The 24,396-nt window shown below is 41.7% G+C and overlaps 3 protein-coding genes across 6 annotated transcripts in view; 2 read left to right on the forward strand and 1 right to left on the reverse strand.

Annotated features, from left to right (window-relative positions):
- Window positions 1–38: 38 nt before the first annotated feature.
- Window positions 39–1,947, forward strand: GON7 (GON7, KEOPS complex subunit homolog). 2 transcript variants are annotated; one of them, XR_001874581.1, is made up of 3 exons: window positions 39–276; window positions 359–1,092; window positions 1,195–1,945. XR_001874581.1 is itself a non-coding variant. In XM_017813790.1 (2 exons), exons 1-2 carry the CDS (start codon window positions 57–59, stop codon window positions 487–489), a joined length of 351 nt encoding a protein of 116 aa, XP_017669279.1. In that variant the 5' UTR covers window positions 39–56; the 3' UTR covers window positions 490–1,947. The 2 variants fall into 2 exon arrangements, 1 of the variants encoding a protein (XP_017669279.1); XM_017813790.1 differs by having other exon boundaries at window positions 359–1,947.
- A 5,532-nt stretch (window positions 1,948–7,479) lies between these two features.
- On the reverse strand, window positions 7,480–10,193 carry TMEM251 (transmembrane protein 251). Of its 2 annotated transcripts, none has more exons than XR_001874606.1 (2): window positions 10,057–10,193; window positions 7,480–8,074 (listed from the first exon to the last, which is right to left on the reverse strand). XR_001874606.1 is itself a non-coding variant. In XM_017813928.1 (2 exons), exons 1-2 carry the CDS (start codon window positions 8,398–8,400, stop codon window positions 7,663–7,665), a joined length of 417 nt encoding a protein of 138 aa, XP_017669417.1. In that variant the 5' UTR covers window positions 8,401–8,543; the 3' UTR covers window positions 7,480–7,662. The 2 variants fall into 2 exon arrangements, 1 of the variants encoding a protein (XP_017669417.1); XM_017813928.1 differs by lacking the exon at window positions 10,057–10,193 and adding an exon at window positions 8,396–8,543.
- Window positions 10,194–10,274: 81 nt separating this feature from the next.
- The window catches only part of ITPK1 (inositol-tetrakisphosphate 1-kinase), a 159,352-nt gene continuing 145,230 nt past the window's right edge, over window positions 10,275–24,396 (forward strand). For both annotated transcript variants that reach the window (XM_017813868.1, XM_017813869.1), the window contains exons 1-2: window positions 10,275–10,463; window positions 11,708–11,798. The gene's annotated coding sequence lies outside the window, so the exon portion shown is untranslated. The remainder of the gene's footprint in view (window positions 10,464–11,707; window positions 11,799–24,396) is intronic.

The following is a 24,396-nucleotide window of genomic DNA, read 5'->3' on the forward strand; positions in this document are numbered from 1 at the left end:
CACGTGACCGGCGGGGCGGGGCGGGCCCGGCACGGCACGTGAGCGGAGAGGCGGCAATGGCGGAGCCGGCGGCCGGCACCGAGCTGGTGGCGGAGCTGCGCGGCCGCGACGGGCGGACGCGGACGGTGCGAGTGCCGTACCCGGCGGCGGAGGGGGGCGAGGCCGCGCAGCTGCGCGGGCTGCGAGGGGCCCTGTCCGAGCTGCAGGAGCGGGTGGTGGAGCTGCTTGCGCCGCTGGTGCAGGAGGAGCGGGAGGCGGCGGGCGGCGCGCGGCGCGGTGAGTGGCGGGGCGGGCGCGGCCGGGGCGCTCCGCTGGACACGGGACACCGCCCGCCGCTCACCCGCTACAAACCCGGCAGGTGCTCTCGGGGATGACGACGACGAGGAGGAGGACGACGAAGAGGATGAAGGCGAGGACGAAAACAACGTGGACACGGCGGCGAGCGGCGATGACCCGCCCCCGAAGCGGACGAAGGTGCAGCAGCCGTGAGGGCGGCGCTGTGCGGCGGGTGTGCGCTTAGACAGCCCCGCTCCGCTGAACCGACTGTAAGTGCCCCGGGCCCGGTGCCCGGGACGGCTCCTACGGCGCTGCTGCTCCTGTTTTAAAACCGAAACGGCCATCCCAACACTGTTTTGATATGGAAGCCTTATGGAAAGGATGCGCCTGGGCGTGAGCAGCGTGTTGTTTATGGGGTGACAGTGTTACACTGACAGTACTTTTTAGCAAACCAGTTGACAAATACAAAACTTTTCTTAAAAGTCTGATTGCTACATGTTTTTATTGACTTCTTCCATGTCACAGTATTTCTTCATGTGACCTTAACTTTTAAAATAAAGCAACAAAGTCTGGAAAGTTATTTTGTCAAATATGAGCTTAAAATGGTACAAGAGAATTTGCATGGAGAGGAAGCAATATATGACCACTACAGTATCGAAATTAAAAAACATGTGTAGGTCTCTGTCTATTCCTGTACAATGGAAGATTATTTTTGCCTACCTGAAAGGCTTAGTCACCCATCAATCAAGTATTTTCCTGGAAGAAGTCCGACAAAGTAAATTGAAAGACTTGGGAATCTTGGTTTCAAAAATTCAGGTTTCATTGACAAATTTCAGTGACAAGTCAGTGTGACTTTGATAATTAATATTCCACAAGTCAAAAACCACTGATTGTCCTAAGCCTCTTTTCTCTAAATAGGTTTTTCCCCCCCCCTCTTTTTTTCATGCAGCATTCAATCTTTATATACTTACTTCCATCACTAAGTTTTACCCAGGTTGATTTTTAAGCTCATTTGGTAGCTAAGTCAAGGGAACATCACAGCTTAATATTCTCCTAATGCAGAACTCCCAACATTACCTAAAAACAAGAAAAAAGAAAGCAGAGTGATTTTTCTGAAAAGCTTTCTAAAACCAAAATTGGACATAAACTAAGGGAAATGTAGTGGTGTTCTACACTGGTTCCTGTAGTTTCTTTTAGAGGAGGAGAAGGTCTAAATACTTGAGCAAGACCTGTGAGTACATTATGTGTAACAGTTCTTTGCTGTATGAATCAGCATAACCTAATCCCTCTGCTAAGCAGCATGATCTTTTTTTAATGATAATGCAGCATGCAGAATGTCATTAGTGTAAAAATCTTCTTGCAAGGGGCAAGTTGTCAATGCTGCTTTAGTTCCTAGTTTTTGTTTGGTGCATGCTTCTGTGAACAGGTATAAAACACTCCTGATAGCCAGTCCATAGAGACTGAGTCTTCTCTCGCAGAAGTTAACTGCCTGACTTAATAGTAGAAAAAACATTTTGGGGGTTAATTTGCATGTGTTCTGCTGACATCATTTTTTTTATGTATTATGGAAAGTGAGCAAATCTTGGGACTTGTATACAGAGGACAAAATATGGGAATAAATTTTTTATGAGGACAAAATTGTCTGCATTCATTTGAAATGGTGGGAGGAGGGGAGTCAGAAATGAGGTCCAGTAAACGTATCATTGACATCTTTATGTACTCTTAGTCTAAGGAAGTATTTTATTGGCAGATAGGACAGAGTCATATCTAAGGAGAAAAGACCAACTCGGAAGACTAGGGAGGTTTAGTTGCTGAGGACCTAGGGTGAGAGAGTATTACACAAATTAATTCTAATTTTTTGTCAAGCTGCAAAATCTTAAAATGATAAAATGCTTAAAGTGTTGTGGGGTAGATAATTTATTGCAGGAAGTGGCTTATCAAAATGGCAAAGGCAACGCTTAGTACAAAAAAATAGCCTCATCTTTTATGAGCTCTGTTCTGCAGCTTTGGAAGCTTGTTGTACAGCTACATCTGAGAGCAGCATTTTCCCTTTTCTTTCCTTGTCCCCCCTGCAGACTTAACACCCCAGCAACAGTTTGACCTGTGGGAGCTGAAGTGACCTGAAAAGCAACGTTTAATGTTAGGCAAGAATCTGTGGCCTTTACATATATGTAAGCAGTCCACTGGCACATCAAGGGCTGAAAACCTCTGGTCTAAAGCAACAAACCCTAAGTTTACTAGCACAGGACTAAATGCAGGTAACACTCCAGTAATGGGATACTTTTTTCTGCCAGCCTGGACACAGGAATGTGCTGCACCTGAGCTCCGGAAGATACTGATGAACGTTGGGTCAAAAACAACCACTCAAGTTTCTGCCTTTTAAGAATCTTTTCTAGTCCCTATTTAGCCACAGAAACTTTCATGTGATGAAAAGGGCACTGGAACTTCATGGGACCTTATGCAATTCTAAACTGTAAGTCTGCTTGTGACTGAAGTGCCCTAAACAGCGAACCTCATTTATCTGGGAGTTGTTGCAACGTTACCTGGCACAGAAAACTTTAGCGTGATGCGGTTTCCCACCCTCCCAACCCCTTTCAGGACCTACCCTACAGTTGAGTTCTGAACCCTTTCTGGGGAGCCCCTAAATCACCTGTGGCCCCTGCACTGTAGGTAGAGGAGGTAAGCTCTGATGGAAGAGTGATGGCAAATCTTTTATCTCAAGAGACATGCAGTGCTTTTGTACCTAACCAAATTTCAGGCTGACACAGAACAAGCTCAGTTCACCACACCTGCACTGTTTAGTGCAGTTTGTATGCCTTACTAATAGAAGTTGGTTTTACTAGCCTGATGGGGGCTCAACGGATTTCCTTACTAAAATAAAGGGGGAGAATGCTGGTATGTTTGTATTGAATTAAGAGCTGAAGTGATACTAAACTCTTGGTAGCATTTAGACAAGAACCAACTACTTTTACTAGTTACAAAACAGAACAGCAAAAATGTCGAAGTACATCTCCTTCACAAAGACGGGGATTATGACATACTGTTGTTACTTCTTTGAAATACTGATTTTGCTGGTTCAAACAACTTTGAGGCTAAATCCACAAAGGAATTTAACAGGTTGCAGTGTTCTGTGTTTAAAAGGTTTAAAATCACAAGTATATTTATGAGGCACACAGATAGTTCTGTGAGGGAAAGGGGCCAATCCCATTATGCCCAATAACTGGGGCATTGTCTAAAACTGCAAGACCTTTTCTAGTTCCCAGGAGAAAGGTCCACTGTCATCATTTTCATTAAAGGGTTTGAATGCAATTCACCCATTGCAGCCCCTATGTAATTCCCACTCACTCAAGCTTAAAAGTTCATTTATACACAATGTATTACAAATATCAGGTTCTCTATAAAATACAGAGTAATCTGGCAGTTAGGACATCATGGGGCTTAACATGTGGTAAAGAGGCTAACACTCAGGGGTGTAAACAACTGAAGAGTGGTTTTGGGCACAACCACTAGCCAAATGTATTAGTCATGAGTTCTACTTACTTTGAGGACTGACTTGAGCAGAAGTACCTTCTTATGGCTGTAGCATGTTCTTTCTTCCCAGAAGAAACCTGCACCATAGGGTTAGCCTTAAGGAGAGCTAAAATGAGTCCGTTCTTAAAATTTAACTATGTGATAAAGTTATTAAACTGCTTTCATGCAGTAGGTCATATATAGAAAACAGGTTCTCAAAGACTGGCACATGAAAAGCAGCATTTTTTTAGAAACTAATAGAATAATAAACTAGAGAACATCCATTTAAGAAAACAATGGACTAGGCAAGAGAAAATATGGGGAGTTAATAGGTATCCTGCACAAACTGGAAAGTTTTGTTCCAGGGATAAGTCAATCTTTATATTTTTAATTAAGAACCAAGCTTGCAGTTTTACTTTGCTGCTGGAAGAGACATGTCATAAGGAACATATTTATTGCAACTTACTTCAGTCCCAAGTTTGAAGGGCTGCAGCCTGATGCTATGCTCTTCATTAGACCTTCTCCCCCATGGCAGGAAGTGAAGAACAGGCTCAGTAGCACTCACAAACACATACGTGGCAGACAGGAAGGCACTGTCAGGTGAAGGTCAAGCAGCTAAAGAAACTGAGACTGCCCACGTGATGTTCAAGCAGTCTGCCAATGCTTTATCTTGAGACAAAATGCAATAAAAAGAAATCCAGGGTAGGTGGCACACAGATGAATATTAATCACCCTTGTGCTACAACTACTCACTTTGTTGGCAGAAAGTTAAAGCTCTGAATGATTACTAAACTAGCAGAGTTTAGCAATCTTCTGAGGACTTTGTTACTGCTTCTATTATTCTAGCTTCTGCTGTAGGAAGCTCTTCAAGATCAGGTTTGAGGTAACTCATTTTCAGTCAAAAGACTATGAGTAAAAATAGCTTTCCCACCCCAAGTTACAGCAATTCATCTTTACTGCCTAGTCAGTGAAAACAACTAAATAGATTTGTATAAGCAAGTTCTAGCATAAGCTAATCTTACACTAGATTAATGCCACTGCCCTAGAAACATACTTCTGCCATTATCTGCCAGTTATGATCAAGAACTAATTGAGAAGTATTGTAGTCTATTTAAAGAGGTTGTAAAATTTACTTGAGCTTGATTATCCCAAAAGCTTGTAGATTATGTCAATTTGTGTTACAGGCAGTTATCTTTTCTGATTCAGAACTAATTAGCATTGACACTACCTACAAATCTTCATAATAATTAAGCTTCAAGTTATTTCACTACTTTTTTTAAGAGACTATAATAAAACCCAATTTATTATTAATTTGTACAGTCTTTATTTACTCTGTCAGTAAGACTTCGTCTCTTGATGTTCTCCTGGTGCCAAAAGCACTGGAAGCATCAGCAGAGCTAACTTTGCTCTTCTCCTACTCCTATTGTCTAGTATTCCTATACACTATGTTGATAGTTGAAACTAATTCTCTCCACTGCTGCTTTCAGCTTCAAGCTCAAGTCCTTACAGACACAGCATTTGCTTGAATTAGATTTTGTATCTTTCTGTATTTAGTTGAAAAGCTCTTGACTGCCAACACCTGTAATCCAAAGCCAGGCTTCTGACGGAAAAGTCTACAAACACAAACTGCCTTTCTGTAAGTCACCACTGTGCTCAGCACGTGCTCCACATCCAGACAGCTTGGCTCATCCCACCAGGCATGATGATGAGTTTGCTAAGGGTCACATGCTTGCACAACAGAAACTTAGGCAGTTCTTACTACCATTTTCTATTTTTTATGCTTCCTCTTTAATTCTTTAAATAACTCTTTAAATATTTCCATTTGGACACAGATTTAACTGCTCAGATTAAAACTACGGCACCAAGTTACAAACAGTCTGGCCAGAGGTATCTCTTTGTTATACATAGGTGAAGAAATGACAAAGGGATTTGGTTTTATCCAGCCAGTCCCAGAACTCCATGCTACCAACAAGGGCACAGAGCATAAAAGGACAACAAAAAAGATGAACTGAACACACATCCTGAGGGAAGGACAGCTACAGCAGCTGGCAGCCAGCACTGCTGTCTGGCAACAAACATACACAAAAAAACCCAACCCAAAACCAAAAAAGAAAAGCCTTTGATATGCATCTGCATTAACAGACTTCTGTTTATAAACTTTGAAAAGTTTTTATTTTATAGATAAATAGCATGGTGATTTTAGAAGTTGAGAAACGACACAACTTAAAAGCTCTGATTCCAAAGATAATAACTACTCATCGGAGTTTATAATTTACTCTTACTCCAGCATACTGAGATGGCAGCTCCCTCCTTTTCATATTGCACTTAGAACTCAAAACCTTCTTGTAAAGGCTACATTGTTTTCAGGTCCAAGCACCGATGCTGACAAATGAAACCAGCGTCTCAAAACATCTCCAAATGCAAGCAGAAAGTTTAAGGTGTTGTAACTGCCATGCTTAAACACAGCAAAACTGAAAATAGTGTTCTCTTTCCAAAGTGAGAGAAAGCTGATATTCCCAGGATTCCCTTAATGCAATCAGAAATGGATTATCATTTGTGATGATTGGGTATGGACAATCACATACAGTTGAAATTATAATTGACGAATTTAGCTCATAATTCTTTTGGGCCTACTGCTTCTAAAGAGTGTATTTTGCACTGTTTTCGTATTTGTGAAGTTACTTCCATCATGGCTGGGTCAAAGATTTAGTTATTCTAAGAAGTAAAAAGGGACAAGAGGAAAGAATAGATTTCACTCTTATTCAAAATATACAATACAGCAGTTAGACTTAAAAGCTATGCCAAAACAGCACTGAAAAATAGAGGTTGAAATTATGACAAGAAATCTCAGCGAAATTTCAGTGTGACAGAAGAAATTTGCATTCATTACAAGAACGAGAAGAAAGTATCTTACTTCTTTGAATTTCTAGAAGAACCATGATTACTTGTCTTACAACCTGTTTCTAGCATCTCTCCAATGTAATACCAGTTAACTTTCCCAAATTCAAAGTTTTTCCTAATTATGTCAGTGCTCCCGGAACATGGTTTTGCATCATGTCTGGAGTGAAGTTAGAATGGTCATAAATGTCAGCAATTTTATCAAGTCAGATAATAGAAGAAAACATAAAAGAAGTTTTGTGCAGACTACAGGCCAATTACAGCATAAGCTGTTTTTGATGTCATAGGAAAACAGCTTAAAGCACCAAGCTCCAGGCTTATGCCACTCCTCACTGCCTACTTACTACACTGTTGTGGTCACTGAAAAAAAGTAGGCTACCACAGGAAAAACAGTACTTTTTCCCTTTAAATGTTTGCACAAACTTTATTCTTTGCTTCCTGTTTTTATATCTAAACTTATTTTTAAAAAATTCATTAAAAACAGCACTGATGTAGATATTAATTAGCAAAAAGAAAAAAGAAAAAGAATTGTGTTAAGTGCAGCTTTTATAATCACGTTCTCATATTTTTTTCCTTTTACATTTACCACAAAAGCAGCATCTTTTCATTGATTTTACTCCAAGGGAAAACATAGGAAATCACTTTTTTGCACAGAGGAGTAAAGTTGTGGACCAGAAACTCGTTTCCCCACAGGACGTTTCAGATGGAGTGTTGTGATTTTGCATCATTAAGGCAAAATGAGGAATACTTCCATCACATGTCACACAGGGCTCTCCCACTCTGGCTGCTTGATAGACCCATAATTAAAAAACCTTTATAGTTACTTTTTTTTTTTTTAAATAGAAAACAGTCACTCTCTTCATTGCTTATCAGTTTGAAAGAAAGGGCTCTTTCCGGCCTTCACTCAGAACTTCAGTCTTGTGATTAGATCAGGCATATGCAATTGCTTCAAAACAGCAAGAGAAACTAGAACTTGAGCTAAGTGTCAATCAGTTGTAATCTACTGATCTGATTAGAGGCCTTCACAAATGTTTGATGACGATTGCAAATAACAGCCAAGCAGATAGGAATGATGCAGTACCCAACAGTTTTGGGGTCAGCTCTTGTACAGGAATAGAGAAACAAGAACATCTGTAAATATGGTATTAAAAATATTATAGTCCACAGCCAAAAAGGCAAGGATAGCAGTCGTACTTTTAAGGAGTGCGTCCATGTGGTTCCTTCCTGTGGCTCCTTCGGATGTTGCTGAATGTGCTCCAGTGCTAGTTTGTTGTAAGTCTCATTGATTTCAAAGACATAATAAAAAGCCGCAGCACTTGCTAACAAGTACAGCCCCACACCAATCCATCCCATCCTCTGGCGGAAGTTCATCATTCTCCATGCTCTGCACCTGGAACAAAAGGTGACATAAACATTTAGTACAGCTTGGGAAAGAGGAGACACAGATGAACCTTGGTTCTTGTAACTTAACTTTCTAAAACTTTTCATTACACATTAGTTTAAACAGCACACACGGCAATTTCTGAAGACTCTCAAGTTCTCTCTGCTTCATAGAAAATGACAGTACTCTGCCAGTGACAGGTTAATGGTAAGGACCTACAGAGCTCTATTGATGGCTCTGGCTATTCTAGGGCCTGCTGGCTGTCAGGATATACCCAGTCAAAAGACAGAGTGAACGCAACAAAAGTCATCAATTGCACAGATTACTTACCCCATTTGCCCTCAGCATCTCTAGACGTAGGGTGGGATAACACAAGATTTTCTATAAATATTTAAGTTTGGAAAGTTCTTTGATGTCTGCAAGACAAACATGCTGCCAGACAGCCAGTAACAGGAGCATCACTGCTTGTTTGTGGTGTAGCAATGTCCAGTTGTATTAAGCTCTAGTGGAGTGCCTATCTATGAACCATATGTTTTCAATTAGAACATCAGAAGATATGTACCAAAGGTATGTATTTGCACACGTGAAGGTACTATAAGCATGTTCCTTGCACCTAACTGTATTCCTGCAGTCCCTGTGTGGACAGTTGCCACAGCCCTTCCAGAGGAATGGAGCTGCACACCTCTACTGTTCAGTGCCTCGGTGCAGAACAAACCAGACACCCCTCCACTGGCACTTTTCAGGAAAAGCACAAATTATTGGAGCACCACAGACACTACTGGGCCTAATTTTAGCTGCTTCAAATCTCCAGCTAGCAGCATGGGATCTAGGTGACTGGAAACACTCTTCAATCCAGTCACAAACCAGCATGAAGTACCAGCTGAAGTACCTCCATACAGAGTCATCACCTCTTTCCCTCAAAACGGCCCTTGCTCAGGGCAGGGAGAACCACTGCAGCTGATTAGGGGTCCCCTAACAAACAGGCTTTTTCAGACTTGGGCTTTTACTTTTCCTACCTTTTTTAAGAGAGGAGTAAAATCCATCTATGTAATGCTGTTTTAAGAGAACGCATTAAGCCTTAAAACATTAGGCAGAAACGCATATTTAAGAATGAATTATGCATACAGAACAATGACAATTCATGGAAGTATGAGATTTTTACCATAAGCGATAAAAAAAATCACTACCCCTTTCTAAATCACCCTTTCTGAGCTCGACTATTTGGTTAGCAATCTTGAAGGGTATCCTTAATCCTGACCTTACAGAATCTGGTCAGGGTAGCCCTGGAGAAATTGTTCTGGCCCTCACACTGCTGTGTTCATGGTGGTTAAAACAGTCACGCATACAAGGATATTAAACACCTGGGAAAGAATAGTAAATACCTGAGAATACCATAATTTATGTCTATGATTGCTACTTCTTGTTTAGCTGATCCTTCTATATAACTTAACTGCATTATTTCCCTTTGATACGCTGAGTCAATAGTTTTAGTAGGACACCTGAAAAATTTGTGTAAGAAGTTGTTAATCTACTGGGTAACACTCGAACCCCCGAGTCCACGTTTACGCAGCAAATAAGCCACTGGATGTTTTTTCCAGCAGTTCGGCATTGCCAAGCTGGCTCACGAGTTGTCGCCTTCGAAGAAAATAAATCTTCGGAAGGCAATTACATACTGAAAGCACAAGTACTATTAAAACAGCAGCGGATTTAAGAAGGTAAACAGCTGCGGATTTTGATCCTGCCCTGGTCAGAAGAGCAGCCTTAGCTCCGGGTTACACCAAAGGAGGAAACACTCAGGAGTTTTCTCATTCTTACTCTCCGTTTCCAGACCCCATTGTAACTCGCAGCTTTTGGGGACACCCGTAATGGTTACCGGACCCGTTCACCACCACTGGGGTCTCCTCCCTCCACCGCTCGCCGGACTCGTGCTGCTCCAGGCGAAACGCGCCTCGCCCCTAACTGGTCCTTTCCCGGTGCCGGGAGCCCCTTACCTTGCTCCGGCGGAGAAGGAGGGAGCGGGAGGGCGGCGGCGGGCGGCCCGCTCCCCTCAGCCCGCGCCGCGGCGCCGGGAGGCGGCGGGTGCCGCGGTCCCGCCCCGCTGCCCGCCCGCCGCCATCGCCCCCACCGGCACCGCCGCCACTTCCGGCCCGCGCCAAAGGCTGCCGGGGCGCGCGGCCGCATCCGGGGCGGGCGCCTTGGCCGGCCGCCATCTTGGCTCGGGCGCGCGCCACTCGTCGGCGGGGGCGGCCTCGTTCGAAATGGCGGCGGCGCCGAGGGGCTCTCGGCTCCCTCGCGGGGGGAGAGACCCAAACTGCTGTGCTTGGACAGGGGCTGCGTCGAGGGAAATACCAATAGAGGCTAATGGGTTGTGTAACAGCCTCCAACAACTGATATGCATGTATTTAAAAACCAGTATATGCTAATACGTAAACATGACTGACTGACTTATTTCTATTGAATTAAATTATTAGGAAATACTATATTCTTATTATCCCATGTCGGGGGGGGGTGGTGTTGGAACTAGATGATCTTCAAGGTTCATTCCAACCCCTTAACATTCTGTTGTTCTATGATCTACTGGGTAAAATCCTTTCATGAAACCAAAAGATCATTTAAATTGAGCAAAAAAATTATCCGGCCAGGTGTGTGCCATTCAGTGACAGCACCGCAATGACGTTGGGAGAATTTGTGTGTCCAGAACGTGTTTGCCTGAATTCAGGAACTGTGTGGTGTGATGTGCTCTGCGTTAGTTAATTCAGTAACTGCGTAGTGTTATTTGTGAAATGAAAACTTACTACGAAATGGCTGTATTCCCAAAGTCATGAGATAACCACCGTTTCTCATAGAGAAAGCAGCAGTGGCCAAAATTCACATTCATCCAGCTATAGTTAAAAAAAGAAGGCTAAAATAGAATTTAAAAAGGGATGTCCAATAAAAAATGAAAGATGCTAAAGCAATTACATTTCTTTTTTGGGATGTAAATAAGTATATACACGTAGGATCTTCTGCCATTTTTCTTGGGGGATGTAGCAGGTACATGTGAGGCAGTATATAAAAGCCACTGCAAAATTAAATTTATGATGGCTTATCCTGCTATGTTTGGTGTTAAAATTAAAAGTGTTAGAAGCTGGTGTTTTGGGTTATATTCAGGACAGCTGATGACTAAGTGCACGAAGCTGCAGATATCGTTAGTGAAAAGAGACACTGCTGAGAGCCCACAAGAGTCGGCATATAAATTCTCTGGCACAGAGTGTGATAGCCAATAATAAATCTATAATAAAACTTTTTATTACGATATTTAAGCCTAGTGCTGATTTTACTTATAACACAGAGCAACTACACCTTAGGCCATGCTGCTTTTTTTAAAATTATTGTTTTAATGCCTATTGAGCTAAAGGCCCAAAAGCGACACAAGATGGCGCCCGGCACCGCAGGCAGAGCCAACCTGAGCAAAACCCCGACTGCCAGGTTTTGCACTTGAATTCAGTTGAATGAGGATTTCATTACTTTTCATGAAGTTTAAATACCCGTTAGTGTAGTTCTGATGAAAGATGTCGACATGAATAGCTACATAGCTAATGAATAGCTAATTATCCCTGGGACAGTTCTCTTGACTAACTGCCATTCTTTCTATTCTTACAGGTGGTGAGGTCCCAGTTGATCTATAAGGGAATAAACCTCTTGTGGAGCTAAAAGACTCAACCATGGCTATATTGCATTTTCTTATCTTGAGGTTAGTGGTAATGATGGGAAATGAAATAGTTACCACAGAGAGCCTATTTTCTTTAAAATACCAACCTAGATGTCAAAGAGAAGGATTTCAGTACAAATTAATATGCGACTGTGTAAATATATGGCTTGGCAGTGTGCTAAGTGTAAAGCCTGCATTTGCACTTAAGATTCTGAGGAAAAGGGATTGGAATGTGGGACTTATTTCTACTTAGGAAGCCTGTCTTTTCTCTGAACTGTTGGAGTTGGAAAGGGAGGAGGGTTTATGATTTAACCAAGCAGGTTGAAAGACCCAACCATGGGTCTTCTCCTCTATGTTAAGCATAGGCCTGAGACTATGGTTATGAAGAGAAGAATCTAGAAAAATTGAGGAGTTATTATAACAAACACAAGGCCTTTGAAAGCTAAGGCATAACACCAGACAAAGTGATTTGTAATATTTTTTGGCTAGATCCCAATCTGCATAAATTCAGTGTTATGCTTAACCTTTGGCATAGTATAGGAAAGGACACAGCAAATAGCTCAGCTGAGGGTTTGATTGGTTAGTTAGTTTTAGCAGCAGCTCTTTGAGGGGGAGGGAAGCGACTGTTCTCAGCTTTAGAAGGGTTTCAAGCTAAATTCCAGTCATGAGGACTGTTAATAATAAGGGGAAAGAATTTGTGAGAACTGGTAATAAGGAGAAAGAACTAATACTCTGCATATTGAAATGAGAACATATACCTGGTGAGACTTAATTCAGCTTGCAAACCACAGGAGAAAATAGAAGTCTGTTGAATCCAAAAGAAATAATATTTAATGAATAGAATCAGAGAATTAATCATGGGATTTTGTAGCATTAACAAAGAAAAAAACGTTTCACTTAGTTTTGTCAGGCGGCATATTTTTGTAGAAATACCGGGTTTATTTTGAAGGTAAAACAGAAAGGCATTGGGAGCAGTGGGGCTGGCTGCTCCATCAGGGGCAAGAGCCAAGCACTTTAACACAGCTGGTAGGGCAGAGCCTCAGTGCCCACAGTACCTGAGCAAAGCAAGCAGGGCACACCACATTCAGCCAGGATGTACAGGCAAGCAACAAAGCAGGTCCAAGGTCAAGCTGGGAAGGCGGTCCACAGGTTAGGGTCAGGTGCAATGAGGAGAACTCGGGTCAGATATAACCTAGTGATTGCCATACAGGTCCATACTGGTAAGAAAAGACTGAGCTCAAGCTAGGAAGTCAGTCTATAACTCCAGGTCCTGATGAACATGGCTTGACACAGTCATGACTGAGCTGGAGACCCATACTCCTAATACATAGGTCAGGCATGGTCTGAAGCCCCAGGGCTCAGTTTAAGTGGGGCTCCTGAGCCCTTGCGAGTTGGGCAGGTGAGGATTGTTGGCCTACTAAGGCCTGTTCCTGCACTCAGGATCCTGACAAAGTACATAGGATAAATGAGGGCTGACAATAGCAATCAGAAGGCTTAGTTGTAATCTTTGAGTCAAACAAAGTTTTCATAAAACAGTATTAATGAAAGGTCTTCCCTAGGCTTAGATTATGGCCAAAAAGAAAAGCAAAAGTAGAAGACCTGAGATAATTACTAAACCAAAATTAGTTGGGCTTCCAAATGGAAGGCAGAAGCTGAAGGACAGAATGCATTTTGCATTCTTTTGGGTGGATCTTTATGTTTAACATAGTTGTACTAGGTTCTCATTGACAAGTAACTGAGAAGGGAGACTCTATTACAGAGACATTTCTGTCAAGACAGTATTTGCCTTCCCCTTTGTAGGATGCTGAGTTTTTATTCAACAGGAACACCATGTTCCCAGATCTTTTCCTTCTTAATCATCAGTCTAAACTAAACACATGGCTAGAGCAGTGGGATCCCTACAGACTCCATATGTGCTTGGATTCCAAGGAGAAATCTGGCATAAATGAGGAGAACAGGGCATGAGTGCATGTGTTGGTCCTATGAAGATCATACCCAACCTTAAGCCAAGAAGGTTAGACTAGTTTTAGGGTAGGGCTAAGCTGAGGAGTGAGGGATGAAACACAGAGCTCCTTGAAAATGCTCACTTGCTGGTTATGGAGAAGGAAGGCAACTGAAAGAAAGGAAGATAAGCTCCCATCTCTTCCTTATACTTGGAAGGTGGGGCACAGAAGAGCAAACTGAAGGACCACTGCTTTGATCAGAGAAAGAAAACCACATGGAAGCCCAAGCCTCACATGACATCTGCCCTCATCTCCAGCTGGGCAAACTCCCCTTTGTGTTACAAGAAGAGGTAGTGCTGTGTTTATAAAGAAATGCAGAAGGGAAAGGTTTTTCAGTGAATCTGAAATAACAGATCTGGAAAACTGAGGAGGCATGTTGGGAAAATGTCTTTTTTTTTCCTTTTTTTTTTTTTCTCAGAACAATGTTTATAGTACTCATGTGAATTTTTATCAGTGAGTGCATGAATGCCCAGTGTTTTTGCAGCTTGCAGCTGTTTTGGTTGTTAGATGTAGTTGCAGTGAATTTCATAGTATCCTGTTGTGGTGTAATAAGTTGTTTTGATCAGTTTCTTATCATTTACTGTGAGTCAAAACCAGTAGTTTCCTTCAATTCATATGTTTTATTTCATGTTTTATGAATCCTTATTTTGTGTTTTAGAACTTTTGTTTCTTCTGAAAGTAAGGCTACAATCTTCTGATTCCCTTTTTTTTCTCAGGTGGTTATTTTTCTTGTACTATTGTCTTTCTTTGAACTTCTTTGTTGGAAACATCTGTTTTCTCAGAGAGTGTACCACATTTATTTGGGGGCATGTAAGACATTTTTCTATATGTTGGCATTTTTATATTTTATGTCTTCTTTTGAATTGAAATAGTATATTTGCTTAGTTTGGCTACACTGACCACAAAAAGCAGAGATATTCAGTAAGTTGTGTGTAATCCATGGTGATCTTTTCCTCCTTTGACTTGCTTTGTATGCTTTGAAATGTTGGGAGCTTAAATTACCTTAATCTTTAATTCTCAGTTCCTGAAATTCTTCTACGCTTTATTTGTTAGCAGCAGCCACATCTGAGTTAAGCTTCAGGCAATCATGTTAGCCAGGTCCTCTGAATACCAGCCATACTTTGTTCTTGGTTCTAGAAATATTTACTATCTTTCCAACAAACTTTTTTATATTTACAAATGGAATAGCTATCTCATTCTCCCAAACATCCACAGTAAACATCTGTCAAAGGAAGACTTACACACCCTTTGTCAAAGTGCCTATAAAGAAACTAGTCTTTTAGGAAGAAGGGCCTTGGCATTTTAGACTGAACTCTTAGTCTTCATTACACTGATGCTCCTTGTTCATTAGTTACCAGTGAATATAATCCTCATGTCTACACTGTCTGCGGTAAAACAATTTCAGCAAGAAAGAGATAAAATCTTTGCTTTTACGCTCTGTTTTCAGCCAGTTACAAAGTGTCTTCAAAGTTGAGCAAGAACTGACAAAACACACTGAAAGAATATGGGCAGAGATGGCTGATGACTGACTGTTTCTCTCTGTGGCATTTATTTAAACAGAGGACAAATTCAATTTTTGCAGAAGCAATGCAGATACTGATCTCACAGCTCCAGCAATGTGACCCAGCATCGTACTGACCTTGAAGGAAAGAGATCTGTCCTGAAGAATTTTGGTCAAAGGAGTTTATGGTTATGAATTGCATTTCAGCAAAACCATTATTCATTACAATTTCTTGTTTTTAACTAAATCTGCACAAATAATATTAAAAAAAAAATCCACTTCCAAAGCTACCATTAAACTCCCGAGAATTCTGCTCTTCCATGATTTCAACTGAAGTCTGCTCATACTACCAGAAAGGAACAGTTACTGAATTTCCATGCTGAGTTTCCTACTGCCAACATGTTTGGTCATGTAAACAAGTTCACTGAAAAGTCGCTCATGCTAAAAAGAAAAACAGATTCACAACGAGGGATCTGCAGGCCAAAAATGCTGGGTTTGGTCAGATGGCCTAAAAAATAGTAAAAAACAAAAAATCCTCTCTGAGAGTCATTCACTGGAGATATGCACTGTTCCTCTTTCTGCTGTCTATATAGATATTCCAGGAGAATCATCTGACCACCTGAGAGAGTGACAGCTCCATCCTCACAAGAGGAGGTTGCAATGACACTCTTGCTTTTCTTTTTAATTTCCGCTAATGAACTCTATGATGCTTATGTGAAGCAAGTCAGTAGTACCAAAGAAAGGTTTTAGAGAGATTTAGTTATTGTCCCTTCTGAGATTCCCAGTTTCCAGGCTGTACCTATCTTGCTTTAGACTGTGAAGGATGTGCAGCAGAGAATATCTGTATTCAGACTTTCCTGAAGCATAACTTTCTTTTACTAAAGAAACACTGAAAGAACACAGTTCACATTAGGCCTTTTCCCAAATTCAAAGGATCCCAACTTTTTTTGTGTATAAACCAAGAGGAAGGTTGGGGGGGGGGAGGGATAGACAGGATATTGTTTAAGATGTGCAGAATCTAAGCTTTCATTTAGAAAAAAAAGGAGTTTGTATATATATGTGTCTGGTTTTTAGGAACCTCTTCCCTGTGTCCTGTTGGAGCTTAGGAATTAGCCCATAGTTACCAACTTCTAAAATATACTGTGAGAGGGATATGTGTAAGACATCCATCTATGCCATGTGAGAGTTGATAGGTTGTCAGTCACAGAAAAAAAGACCAGAACTCCCCCTTTCCTACAGAAGTATTAATATCTTCTATTTTATATCACTTAAATTCATTCTGTTCTTAAAAGCTTTATTATTTTTTATTCTCTAGAGCACTTCAATCACCTAGTGTTTAGTTACTTCATAATATTTTATTATTTGAAGATTTTGTACACAAACCATTGATTTGTCCCTCAACCGTAATCTTATGTGGTTTTATTTTCAGCACTGTTCTGCGTATTCTTTGCTTATCCTTGAAACCTACAATTTAGGTTTTGCAAATAAATAATGGAAAGGATTGTGTTGGGCACTTGTGAGTGACTGGTACCTCAAAATGTTACACAGTCAGTGCCATTTACTGACGATATTTATTGAACCAAAACTGATAGCTTTTGGTGTTCTGGTAATAAACTCCATGGTTCAGTTCCCTGTTGAGCTGCCTGCCTGATACAGCAGATATCCTTTGCAGTTCTCCCATTTCTTTGTATTTTCAGTATTCCTTCCTGGTCCCTAAAGAAGGAAAATCGAGGCCTGGATGAAGAACAGACTTGTCTGAGGCAATGGGAAATCACTGCCAGAGGAAAGCAGAATGACAGAAGTACCCGATGGTTAATCCAAGCATCAGATTTGGAGAGCACCTTGTTACTCATGCAAGTGCACAGGGAGAGCTGTCGGCTCAGCATGAGGGGGAGAGGCTTTCATACAGATTTCATCAGTTGGAAGTAAATCTTCATCCTTTTCTGTGTGGAGGGCTCCTATTATTCTTCTGTTGTCTAGCGAAAGATAAAAGCCAGCTCACTGTAGTTGTGAAGCTTTTAACTACTCACCTCGCCCTGTACCTGAATTTGCCTTTTTCTGAAGCCCCTGCTAGAGGACTGTACCAGAAATCAGCACAGAGCCTCAGAACAACTCAAACAGTTGAACGGAGATGTTAACAGCAGTTGGTGGTTACTCTCAAAGGGAGAATGTCAATAATTTATTAGTAAGTGAGTATTTGCATTTCATTTAACAAAAGCACACTAAGCAGCATTTGTCAGTCTTTAAAACAAAAGTCCTTTGTTCCTTACTGTGCAGAGTTTGTAAGCTGCTGCTCTTATCATGCCTATATGAAATGAAATTTCGGGCGGTAATGCATACATCGAGCTCTGTCATGAAGACTGCTTAGAGGCAGCCAGCATGGGGCTGGTGGGTGAGAACAGCCATGCAAAGCTGGGAGCATAAGAAAGAATGGCAGAACATAAGTTGTAGGTGCCCCTTCTCTGTAAATCTGCACAAATGTGACTCCCCAGAAAAGCACCACTGTTAGCCAGCAACACAAGATTTTTGTTGCTGTAGAAAAGTGTGTGACACTTGGTAGCTCTCCTTTCCCCAGCAGTGTGGAGCAATGGTAAACCAGTCTTTTGGGGCTATTGTCATTTATATCAAGTGGAGATGATTAACAAAGAAGAGTTCAGGTTTGAATTCTCTCGAATTTGTGTAGGTGAGATCCTTTGACAAGACCCACATGCCTATTATATCATATTCTCCCCCACCTCAATCCAGGCCTCATCATCTTCAGAAGATGTCCCACAAATTGTGGTCAGTCTCTCTGGCAGCTTCTTGCATTATTGCAGAGTAGCCACCTGAAACCACTGTCAACTTTACCCTCAAGACATCTGCGCTAACTTCTACTTCTCTGACTTGTGAAACCATTTTCTAGAGAGAACTCTGTAGTCCAAGTAGCTGCAAAATAACTTTAGTATAGTGTTTGTGTTTGAGATTTAAAAAAGGGTGGAGGTATGATTACAAAGGTGGAGATTTCTGAAGAAGATTTCCATGTAGTAGAAGTGTTGGTGTGGTTTGCACTTTGTATGTGAAATAAGGAAGAGCATTTTAGTGAAGGCTGGAGAACGGAGCCAGGAAAGGCTTTCAAGTTATTTTGACTTTTTTTGAAAGACATGCCTGCCTGTACTAAAATTTCCTGTTCATCAGGAATCCAGGGTTGCAGACCAGGATTGTGGGGCAGGAACAGTGAACAATGAGGATTTAAATAAGCCACATACAAGGCATATATACTTATGAATTTATAATATTAGGAATATTATACTGTATATTGTTATTGTTTACCTTGGCTGAACGCCAGGTATCCATCAGGTCTGTGCCCTGCCTCCTCCCGGAGGAGAAGGGAGGAGGAAAGAGGGAAAAGGAAAAAAACCTGCGAAACCGAACCTGCTGAGAAAGGCGGTTTAATATTTACACAGAGAGGAAAAAAAACTATAAACACTATACACACAGAGAAGAACTAACAATAAAGACTACTTCTCCATGAGAACGCTCTCCTCCTCCGAAGAAACAGCCCAACTGTTCCATGCAGCTACCTGGAAGAGAGAGCCTTTGCTTCCTTCTCATTTCTTTTATACCTGAGCTGATGTAACATGGTATGGAATACCTTATTGGCACAATATGAATCAGGTGATCTATCTAGTTCCTTTTCCCTCCCAGGGAGGGTAACAAACCCATTACAGGAGAATTGTGTCCAACTGAATTTCTTCTCAAGAGTGCAGCTTTCAGGCAATACAAACCTATTATTGATCTGACAATTCCAAAAGACAGTACAAGGAAGGCTTTGCTTGAACGTTGAATGTGAACACAAGGCAGCTGTGTTCCTGGGAGAGCTTGTCTGCCTCAGCACCGTGTCTGGTGCTCTTTGCCCCAAAGCCTCTTTGCCTACTGCTTGAAACACTTTTATGGCAGCTCCTTGGCAGGTCCAAACGGTGGTACAAGTTCTTTCTTCTATTTTAGGGTGTTCCTCTCCCTCTCTTATTTATCCTGCCAGGCCTACATATTAAACAAGAATCCCACTTCATAAGCTTGGTGCAAAGGGAGCGGTAACAACCACTACACAAAGTGCTGAGTGTTCAAGAAGGGCCTTCTAACCTGTCTTCCATCTGATTTGTTGACATTGTTTTCCCAAACAAATAAGTAAAAGAGGGAGTGTGTATGTACCTGGGTTTTTTGCACAATTTCAAAAAAATTGCATAGATGGATAGAACTCTTTAAGACACTGAACTCCTGTATATGTTCACACTCAAATAATAGAAGTTGTGTCCCGATGAAGGGAAATGCAATATGGGTTTATCCCCTGTCAAACAATGGGAATCTTCATAGGCACAAGTTATGACAAACTTTTCATCCACATGAAAAAAGCTTTCTTCAGAGGTCGTACCAGAAAACTGAGGCTCAAGGCAAGCAGGCTTCAGTGGTTTAGTCACTAACAGTCCTTCTCCCTGCCAGAAGCTCTGAGGGAAGGGAAAATCCCAAAGGACAGCATTGGCATCGTATGTTCAACTCTAAAGGCAGCTCTTGTATATGAGGTATATTAACATGAGGCACAGAAGTGGCCTGTTCAGAGACACACAGAACCACTAGAAATATTTGCAGTGATCCTCTCTGTGGAAATGTCCCTTTGAGCTGTCAGAAAAATGATTGGGAAGCACTACCTGTCCAGACAGCTCCATAATGACACTATGGGATTATAATGTCCTGCATTCAGAGATTCTCATTGCCTAGGCTTTATTTACAGACTGATAGGCACTGAGTATGTGAGATAAGTTTAATAGCAAAGTGATATTACAAGTATTAATGGAATTTATCATCCATCCAAGTGTCTTACATGATCTAGGCAATTTGAAATGTCTGAAAGTTTGTGATTCTAAATGAGCTATCTATCTCCCTAGTAAATGCTCAAGAGCTATAACCAAATTGTAGGCTCAGTTGATTTTTCCAGGTTTTTTTGTTTGTGGTGGTTTGGTTTGGGTTTTTTCTCCCTTTTCCCTTTTACGCTACAGCTGATTATCTCCTGTTTTCTGTAACTTACTTGTTTCCTGAATTTCCAAGTCTTCTCTGCATGACCTTCTTCCTTCAGAAGGGCTGTGTGTAGTAGGAGATAGAAATGGGATGTTACAGGACAGAGAGTGTTGGTAACATGGAGGAGATGTACATGTATAGTTTAATCTTCGGATATGAAATTGGAATTTGAGCAAGAAGGGGGAAAAAAAGCCTCTTTTGGTTATTGAATATTGAGATCAGCTAATGTTTCAAAATGCACTCTTGAGTGGGAAATAGCCAAGGATAGGGATGACTGGTGGAGCAAGGCAGGTTATATTCCTGCCTTCAGTACACTAGTAAGTAGGAGTCAAGTCAGTGCCCCACTGATGCCTAAGTATGAAAGGTTTGCAAGCAGAAAAGGAACAGCACCAAACTCATAGCAAGGCTTTCTCAGCTGTGTGTCTGGATTAGCACCCTGTAGCATCTTTAGTTAACTTCAGGATAGCTGTAGCATGTCCAAAAGATCTGTTGACTGTCCAGGGGAAGCTTTTGGTTAGGATTGGGGTTGTTTCAAAAACCTTTTCTACACCTTGTTGATGAAGCTTGAATTTACTCTGTGAGTGCATCACAGGCAAAAATGGGGTGTGTCCTTCTACAACATGCTCGTATGCTGGAGATACTGTCAGATGGATTTGGTTTGGTTTTTTGTTTTTTGGTTGTTTTTTTTTTAATATGCTACAGTTAGTTGGCTTTGGAATAGTGCTGGCATGAACTTTGGAAATGCTGTTCTGCATCTATTCTTTTTGCACTTGTCTATATAAGTCTATACATTGTGGTAGCTTTTGAAAAGATGGAAATTGCTGCCCTTCCCAGATAGCAAAAAAGACAGTGTCTCCTGATGGGACCATGCAGAATCAGCAAGCACAATGGCCTGTGAACTGTTAGGGAACTCTTAAGGAAGCATTTAAACAAAACAGGAAAAGGGTCCTCAATCTTTGGAGCCATAACCATGAGAAGAAAGTGCAAGTGATGGTGTGTCCCACACCGGACTTTTATCTTTCCTGTTTTCTCAGTTTTAGCAGTTTGAAAAGTTCAGCTGTAGCCACAAACAACTCATGGAAGTGGAGGACAACTGGCATGAGGATGTGTTGTTTAGATCATCTGGAACAATGTGCTCCTAACACAAGAGGGAAAGATAGATGTAAATCAGCAAAATGTGGGATAATAGTCATAGGATTCATATATGTTCAGGTCACTTTATATGACTTTATATGTAAGAGTTATATGTCCATGTTGGTCTTATTTACATTCATAATTTTAAAACTAGTTATATCATAAAAAAATAATTATAGCAATGCAAAATATTTTATTTTTCTTTTGTGGAAAGATGGCTTATTTTGCTGGGAGCATGCTCCCAGAATTATTATAGGCACTTAAAACTACCTGATTAAAAAGCTCCAAACAGCTATAACCACTCTGTTAGCGTGAAACTGTAGGTAGAGCAAATCTCAATGCAGCCTAATCCTTATCCAAGTCTCAGTCCAAACCTAATGCACTGTGAGGTCACCCAGATTCTTTGGAGAGCAATCTTTCAGGATTTCCTTGCACACAAAGTTTGAATCATTTTAACTACACTGAAGCAATCACCTAAGTAAATCTCTGTATGTGTCTGTAATGAAAGAGTTTGTGTGAACATTATTTCCACGTAGCTTGTTGTCATAGTAGAAGGCAAGAGAGCTACGGTAACGTAGAGCAGTGCAGTCTGTGTCCACACTTGGGTTTTGACTAGCAAAAGTAATCCAGTTTAAAAAAATCTGCTCCGACTGACACAATTATACCAGCACAGGACTTCACCATCTTTTGCATCTTGGCCACATGGTTTTTTTGTGGCTTTAAATTCTTTGTTCGCTGATGAAATGCTTTTCTTGGCTTATGAGCTCATACAGTCTGCCCCAAAAGTGCTACATGACAAGCAAGCAAACTTGGCAGCCAGACCCTCTCTTACTTCCCTGCAGCATGTACATTCATCAGAGCTCAGGATAGCCAAACTTTTGAGCTGTACAGAAAGTAAGATGTACGTTCCCATAAAGGTGGTTTCCTTGCAGTCTCAAAAACCCTCATACTTATCCTCTTTTCATGACTGGAACAGAAGAGCTCGCTGTGCTCCCAGTGTAACAGGTAGCAATCTAAGCAGTGCTCCACTGGGGCTAGTGGGAGCTCAGGAATCCCTGAACAGCCCCGCAGTGGCCCATACAGGGCTGGTCATCTACCAGGCATTGTTGTCACCTTATTTTGGAAGGTTTTTGAGCTCTTCTAGCTGAATTCTTTCTCCTGTTCTCTACAAGATCTCAGAAGTACTGATGAATCTCAGTCAGTCCTCACTAATCCTTCTTTTCTTTATAAAATCAAAATACTGGAGCATAAATTGTGTCAGGTGAGTGAGGGAGTAGTCACATGGGTGAACTGTGCCTTCCCCATCCCTGCTGCTGCTGTGAAGTGGGATTGCCACCAAAAGAGGCAACTTGGTGCTTTCTCTACCTGGCCTCCTTCTTCCAGCCTCTTCACTGCCTTGAGCAACTATAAATGGGTAGGAAGAAGGATGGTGATCCAGACTAAGGAATTGGTTTGGGTTAAGACTAAAATACTGTTGTCAGCTTTCTGAGTTTGCTTTAGTCCAGCTCAATTCCTGGCTCCCCGATCCTGTTCACGAATGGCCACATGAGCTGGGCTGGCGTGGCAGAAGGTGAGAATAAGTGGCAGGTTTTGGAGGGATGGCATCTCTAAATGCTGATTGAGCTGACTGTACAGTGACAGTCTGATTTCCAGTTGGCAAGGCCTGTCCTGTTCCATCTCCATGGACAAGGGGTCCTTCAGAGCAGTGTGGTTGGGCAGCATCAGGCACTAGAGGGGCTCGCTCTTGGGAGCCTCCATGACCAGATCCCTGCAGCAGCCCTTGGCTGGAGTTAGCCATGGTACGTTTGAACTCAGACATCAGAAATGAGCTTTCATCCCCAGTACTAACCTTCACTGATTTATCACTTAAAAGCTGCTAGCTCAGAGTACATTCAGAAAAGTTTCCAGACAATAGCTGAGGTTACAATATGTTTTGCCAGAAGTTCGGTGAAAACCAACCATAATTTGTATAAGCTCAGCTTCACTCACACATGTCCTCTAGTGAACCACTTGGAAGAGAAGTCCTACCTGGCCTTTTCATGAATCTTGCAGTGATGATTCAGTTGTAGATATAGCAGAGACCTGAGAAATGGCAGCTCATCATGCTTCTCATGCATTTCTCTCTAGCTGCCTCACTGATGATGACAAGTTCTGGATGCTGTGCAGTACCAGGACCCCTCTTTGAATCTCTCTCTCAAAGCCAAGAAGCTGCACGTGCAGGGTTTTTCTTGTGCTCCATCCTCTTGTGCTCCAGCCTTGTTCCAGCAGTGCCATGTTAGCACATGATCTGACTTGGCGGTTTGACCGACTGGAGAAGGGGGAGACCTGTCCTGATATGGAAGGCTCAGCCCTTCCTCCTGACCATCCACAGTAGAGTAACATCTGTCCTGTAAGAATAAAAAATAAAAATAAAATGTAAAGAGCTTGAATTGCAGGCAGTGAAAATCACTTTGTCATCTTCGTTCCACTCATGACTTCTGCCAGGTGCTGAAAAAATCACTCATTGAGACAATATAGTTAAAAAGCTAATGAAGTGGAGATGCCTCGTCTTATTCTAAAATGAACTTCCATGGAGTTTCACTAACTGCCACATTGCAAGTGCCCAACCTTGTCTGAGCCTCTGTATTTGTTGAAAGGGTTAGAAGACAAGGTGTGAGAGGTTCCAGCTAAACAAGGGAAACCTGCTTTGACCTGTAGCTGAAGCTAAGATGAAGAGGAAGATAGTTCTGGTTGCTGGAGGGCTCAAGATCTTAATCAACCCTCACCCCTTTAATTAGGATGAAGCAGCTCATGAGTTGCAGCTTACAGCATTGAGCCACAGAAAGTCACAGGAATAGTCAACTTGCTCCCGATCAGGAGTTGCGTAAACATTACCCTGGGGCTTAGTGTGGTCCCAGGTTTGGCATTGCCTGAACTAGCTCTGCAGTGTAAACAGAGGATTGTAATTCATTTA

The sequence above is a fragment of the Lepidothrix coronata genome, unplaced genomic scaffold (genome assembly GCF_001604755.1).
Source record: "Lepidothrix coronata isolate B3197 unplaced genomic scaffold, Lepidothrix_coronata-1.0 Scaffold43, whole genome shotgun sequence".
Taxonomy (NCBI): domain Eukaryota; kingdom Metazoa; phylum Chordata; class Aves; order Passeriformes; family Pipridae; genus Lepidothrix; species Lepidothrix coronata.

Bases quoted from the DNA above. Each gene is read 5' to 3' on its own strand.
- GON7 (XM_017813790.1), top strand. From the start codon at position 57: ATGGCGGAGCCGGCGGCCGGCACCGAGCTGGTGGCGGAGCTGCGCGGC. The intron at 277-358 runs GTGAGTGGCGGG...CAAACCCGGCAG, and splicing joins GGCGGGCGGCGCGCGGCGCG to GTGCTCTCGGGGATGACGAC.